The sequence below is a fragment of the Mesocricetus auratus genome, unplaced genomic scaffold (assembly GCF_017639785.1).
Source record: "Mesocricetus auratus isolate SY011 unplaced genomic scaffold, BCM_Maur_2.0 Super-Scaffold_6730, whole genome shotgun sequence".
Classification (NCBI taxonomy): domain Eukaryota; kingdom Metazoa; phylum Chordata; class Mammalia; order Rodentia; family Cricetidae; genus Mesocricetus; species Mesocricetus auratus.
Window position 1 is genome coordinate 16071993 of NW_024429184.1, and position 4381 is coordinate 16076373.

General features: G+C 50.8%; 1 protein-coding gene across 1 annotated transcript; it reads left to right on the plus strand.

Moving 5' to 3' along the window:
* The first annotated feature begins 552 nt into the window (after positions 1-552).
* Positions 553-2194, plus strand: Sit1 (signaling threshold regulating transmembrane adaptor 1). The gene is made up of 4 exons (XM_021232291.2): positions 553-755; positions 879-1014; positions 1088-1146; positions 1264-2194. The coding sequence occupies exons 1-4, from the start codon at positions 683-685 to the stop codon at positions 1647-1649; spliced, it is 654 nt and encodes a 217-aa protein (XP_021087950.1). The 5' UTR covers positions 553-682; the 3' UTR covers positions 1650-2194.
* The last annotated feature ends 2187 nt before the right edge of the window (positions 2195-4381 follow it).

The window sequence follows — 4381 nt, forward strand, 5'->3', positions numbered from 1 at the left end:
GGAATCTTGACTCCTCTATCTTCCTATCCCCAAGTATAATACAGTATCAACAACAACAACATACAGATATGTTTTCAGTTGGGCATAGTGGCACATGCCTGTAATTCCAGAACTAGCTAGATGGAGGAAGGAAGGGGCGGAGTTGAGTTCAAATCGAGCCAGGGCTTCTTCTGGGTTCCATAAATAGATATATCTATTTCCTGTAGTGGAACTGTGAATTCTAAAGCCATTCCACTTTAGAGCATGTTCACTGAAGCACACATCTCCTTCGTGGCAATGTGAGCCAGAGAGAAACGGTCCACATCCCATGACAAAGGACTCCTGTCCTCGTTAGTCCTGTCTCAGCCGACTCTGCTCTTCAGAGTCTCTGTGGTCTCACCTGCACGTGGCCGGGAACACCCAGGCCTGTGACTACTCTCTGGCGAAGGGGACTCAGGGCCGTGGGGGTTTCAGAGAGTTGAGAGCTCAGGGCATTGCAGGTGCAGGCACAGGGCGGGGTCTTTGTTCTTTTGCTCATCCCTCCTCTCTGCCTTCCTCTCCGGAAACCAGCAGCTTTGCCACCGTCAGTATTGGGTGATGCTGAGCTGTGGAGGTCAGGGTTAAGAAGACATTGGGATTGTGGGGGTTGTGACAGCTGTCAGGTCATGAGTAGGGCTGACCCTTGACTCAGGACAGTGTGATTATGGACCCGACTCTCACACCAGCCACAGTCATGAGCAGAGCTGTCAACTGCACAGACCATCTACTAGCGCCGGGTGAGCTGGGCGGGGCAGGGGCTCCTGGGGGAGGGGTTATGTGGTTCCATGTCTTATCTGATGCTGGTTGGGGAAGGGGTTTTTGTTCAGGGCAGTAACAGCCCCCTCCACTCACATCCGCAGGGATCCCCTCCATAACTTTTGCATGGGGACTGTGGGTCCTCTTAGGGCTTGTGACAGTGATGCTTCTCATTTTGCTGACTGCATTCTTGTCCCAGTGGACCTCTCGTAAGAGCAGGAGCCCGGAGGGTCAGGGACGGTGAGTATAGGATAACTGGGATGGGTTAACTGGGTACTTCCTCTTAACTCATCTCCCAAACTCTGTGCTGCAGCTCTGGAGGGTCCGTGGAAGAAATCCCCCTGTATGGGAACCTGCACTATTTACAGACCGGTAGGTCCTGCGTGTGGGAGGACAGGCCACAGGGGCCAGCTCTTAATAGGTGGGGTGGAGAGGAAGAGTTGCCAGGGGCAAGCAGGGCCTGACGGGATTCCTGGTCCTTTATCCCAGGACGGCTGTCCCAAGAGCCAAGGCCAGAACAGCAGGACCCATCTCCTGGAGGCCCTGCCAGGGTGAGTCAGCTGGCCGAAGAAAAGGGGAGGGAAGGAAGTGGGGACCGCTCCCGAGGTTCCAGAGAACGTCCAACAGCCTCGCATCTCCAGGCTACGGAGGAGGGGATGTGCTACACGAGCCTGCAGCTGCGACCTGCTCAAGGCCGAATCCCCAGCTCTGGGACCCCCATCAAGTATTGTGAGGTGGTGCTGGACTCTGAGCCAAAGCCCCAGACCCCAGACCCTGAGCCGGAACTCTATGCCTCGGTGTGTGCCCAGACACGCAGAGCCCGGGCTTCCTTCCCAGATGAGGCCTATGCCAACAGCCAGCCAGCATCCAGCTGAGGAGGACCTGGAACTGCGGGCAACCGTAGCTCAGCTACTGGGTCAGGGACTCCTGCTGCCCTGGCTAGTGTATGCCTCGTTCCCGACTGCCCCCAGGACACTGAGCCACTGCTTAGTGACAGGTGATAACCTACCCTGAACTTCCTACATTATAAGGCATCCATCTCAGAGTATGAAGGTTCCTGGCTTCCTGACGATGGAGTTGCGGAGGCAGACCCCACACACACCTTTTCTATGTGTTCATGCAAGCCCCCAAACTCCCTGCTTCACACTTTTTCCTCCTTCCGGAGTTTAACGGGGTTCTCCATCTCCCCTTCTCAGCTCGTCAGATACCCCGTAGTCTCCTCAGACACAGGAAGTGGGCAGGGAGGAGGAGGTAAGAGCCAGAGAGGATGTGGGTGGGTATCATGCATGGGAGCCCACAGCTGAAAGACTCCTGGGGTCTCAAGCTTGGTGTTTGGCCTGAAAACCCTGGACAGAGAATGGGCTCCATGTTGCTGTCTCTGGCGTCCCCTGGTTTTCAAATAAAACGTCTCAAAAACGTTCGTATTTTCACCAGAGGTTGCAGGTCTGCAGCAGACTCCCAATGGGTGGGGGTGTGAGCTCTGACACTGCATAGAGCATTTCTGTAGTTACCTAGCTGGGGAAGGATTGGAGAGGTAGATGTTGAGGGTGAAGGGCTGGGGCCCAGCTACTCAGCTGCTAGTCCTGATTCTAGAACATTCGCAAGACTTATATTCAAGGCCACCCCATTGCCACTGGGGTCTGAAACCAGTCCTGAGCTACTCTCTCCATTGCTTCTGTAACTGTGTCCTCCTGCTGTCTGGCCTGTCTCCTTCACCAGTGGCCACGGCCATTCTCCCACATAGGGTGCTACCTAGACCCTTTCTATGGCGTCAGTTGCCCTGTCTTTATTCTGTCTGCCAGATACCTCTGTTGACCTCCTCATCACCCTATATCACTATGGTAACGGTCTACTCCACCTTCTTAGTCGTCACCTAAGTATCGGCAACAGCCTTGCTTGTCACAGCTCGGATTTAAAACCCTTGTCCAATATGCCTGCCTGCCCGTTCATCACCTGCCTATTTTTTCTTCACAGTTCTTGTTATTAATTTAGTTTTTACATTCCAATCCCAGTGCCCCCTCCCTCCTTCCCTCCCACTCCCTCTAACCCCCCCTCCTCCCATCTGCTCCACGGAGAGGGTAAGGCCTCCCCTAGGAAGTCTGCTAAGTCTGTTCCATCATCTAGTTGAGGCAGGACCAAGGCACCTCTCCACCCCTACACCCCTGTGTCTAGGCTGAGCAAGGGATCTCTCCATATAGAATAAGTCAGTTTGTGCATTGGTGTTAGGTCTTGGGCCCACTGCCAGTGGCCTCATATATTGTCCCAGCCACACCATTGTCACCTATATTAAGGGAGTCTAGCTCGGTCTTATGCAGGTTCCCCATTTGTCAGACCAGAGTCACTGATCTCTCACTAGCTCGGGTCAGCTGATCCTGTGGGTTTCCCCATCATGGTCTTGACTCCTTTGTTCATATTATTGCTCCTCCCTCACTTCGATTGTACTCCAGGAGCCTGGCCCATTGGTTAGTTGTGCATTTCTGCATCTGCTTTCATCTGTTTCTGGAAGAGGGTTCAAGCTTCTCTGGGGTTATGGTTCGTAGGCTGGGTATCTTTTGTTTATTTCTGGTATCCACTTATGAGTGAGTACGTACTATATTTGTCTTTCTGGTTTTGGGTTCCCTCACTTAGGATGTTTTTTTTCTAGGTCTGCCCATTTGTCTACCAATTTTAGGATGTCATTGTTTCTTACTGCTGAGTAGTACTCCATTGTGTAAATATATCATATTTTCTTTATCCGGTCTTCAATTGAGAGGCATCTAGATTGTTTCTAAGATCTGGTCATTACAAATAATGTTGCTGCCGGGCGGTGGTGGCGCACACCTTTAATCCCAGCACTCGGGAGGCAGAGGCAGGCGGATCTGTGTGAGTTCGAGGCCGGGCTGGACCGATAGCCTCCGAAACAATACATAGAAACCCTGTCTCGTAAAAACCAAAAAAACAAAAACAAAAACAAATAATGTTGCTATGAGCTAGTTGAGCAAATGTACATGTGGTATGTGCCGAACAGTGGTGTTGCAGGGTCTTGAGGTAGGTTGATCCCTAATTTTCTGATAAATTGCCATAGTGATTTCCACAACAGCTGTACAAGTTTGCACTCCCACCAGTGGAGGAGTGATCCCCTTTCTCCAATCCTCTCCAGCATAAGCTGTCATTGGTGTTTTTGATTTTAGCCATTTTGATCGGTGTAAGATGGAATCTCAGAATGGTTTTGATTTGCCTTTCCCTGATGGCTAAGGATGTTGAGCATTTCCTTAAGTGTCTTTCTGCCTTTTGAGATTGTTCTGTTGAGAATTCTCTATTTAGATCTGTACCCCATTTTTTATCGGATTATTTGGTAGTTTGATTTCTAGTTTCTTGAGTTCTTTGTATATTTTGGAGATCAGCCCTCTGTCAAATGTGGGATTGGTGAAGAAGTCCCCATTCTGTAGGGAGTCGTTTTGTCTTGTTGACTGTGTCTTTTGCTTTACAGAAGCTTCTCAGCTTCAGGAGGTCCCATTTATTCATTGTTGCTCTCAGAATTGTGCTACTGGTGTTCTCTTTAGGAAGTGATCTCCTGTGTCTGTGTGTTCAGATGTATTTCACACTTTCTCTTCTATGACGTTCAGTG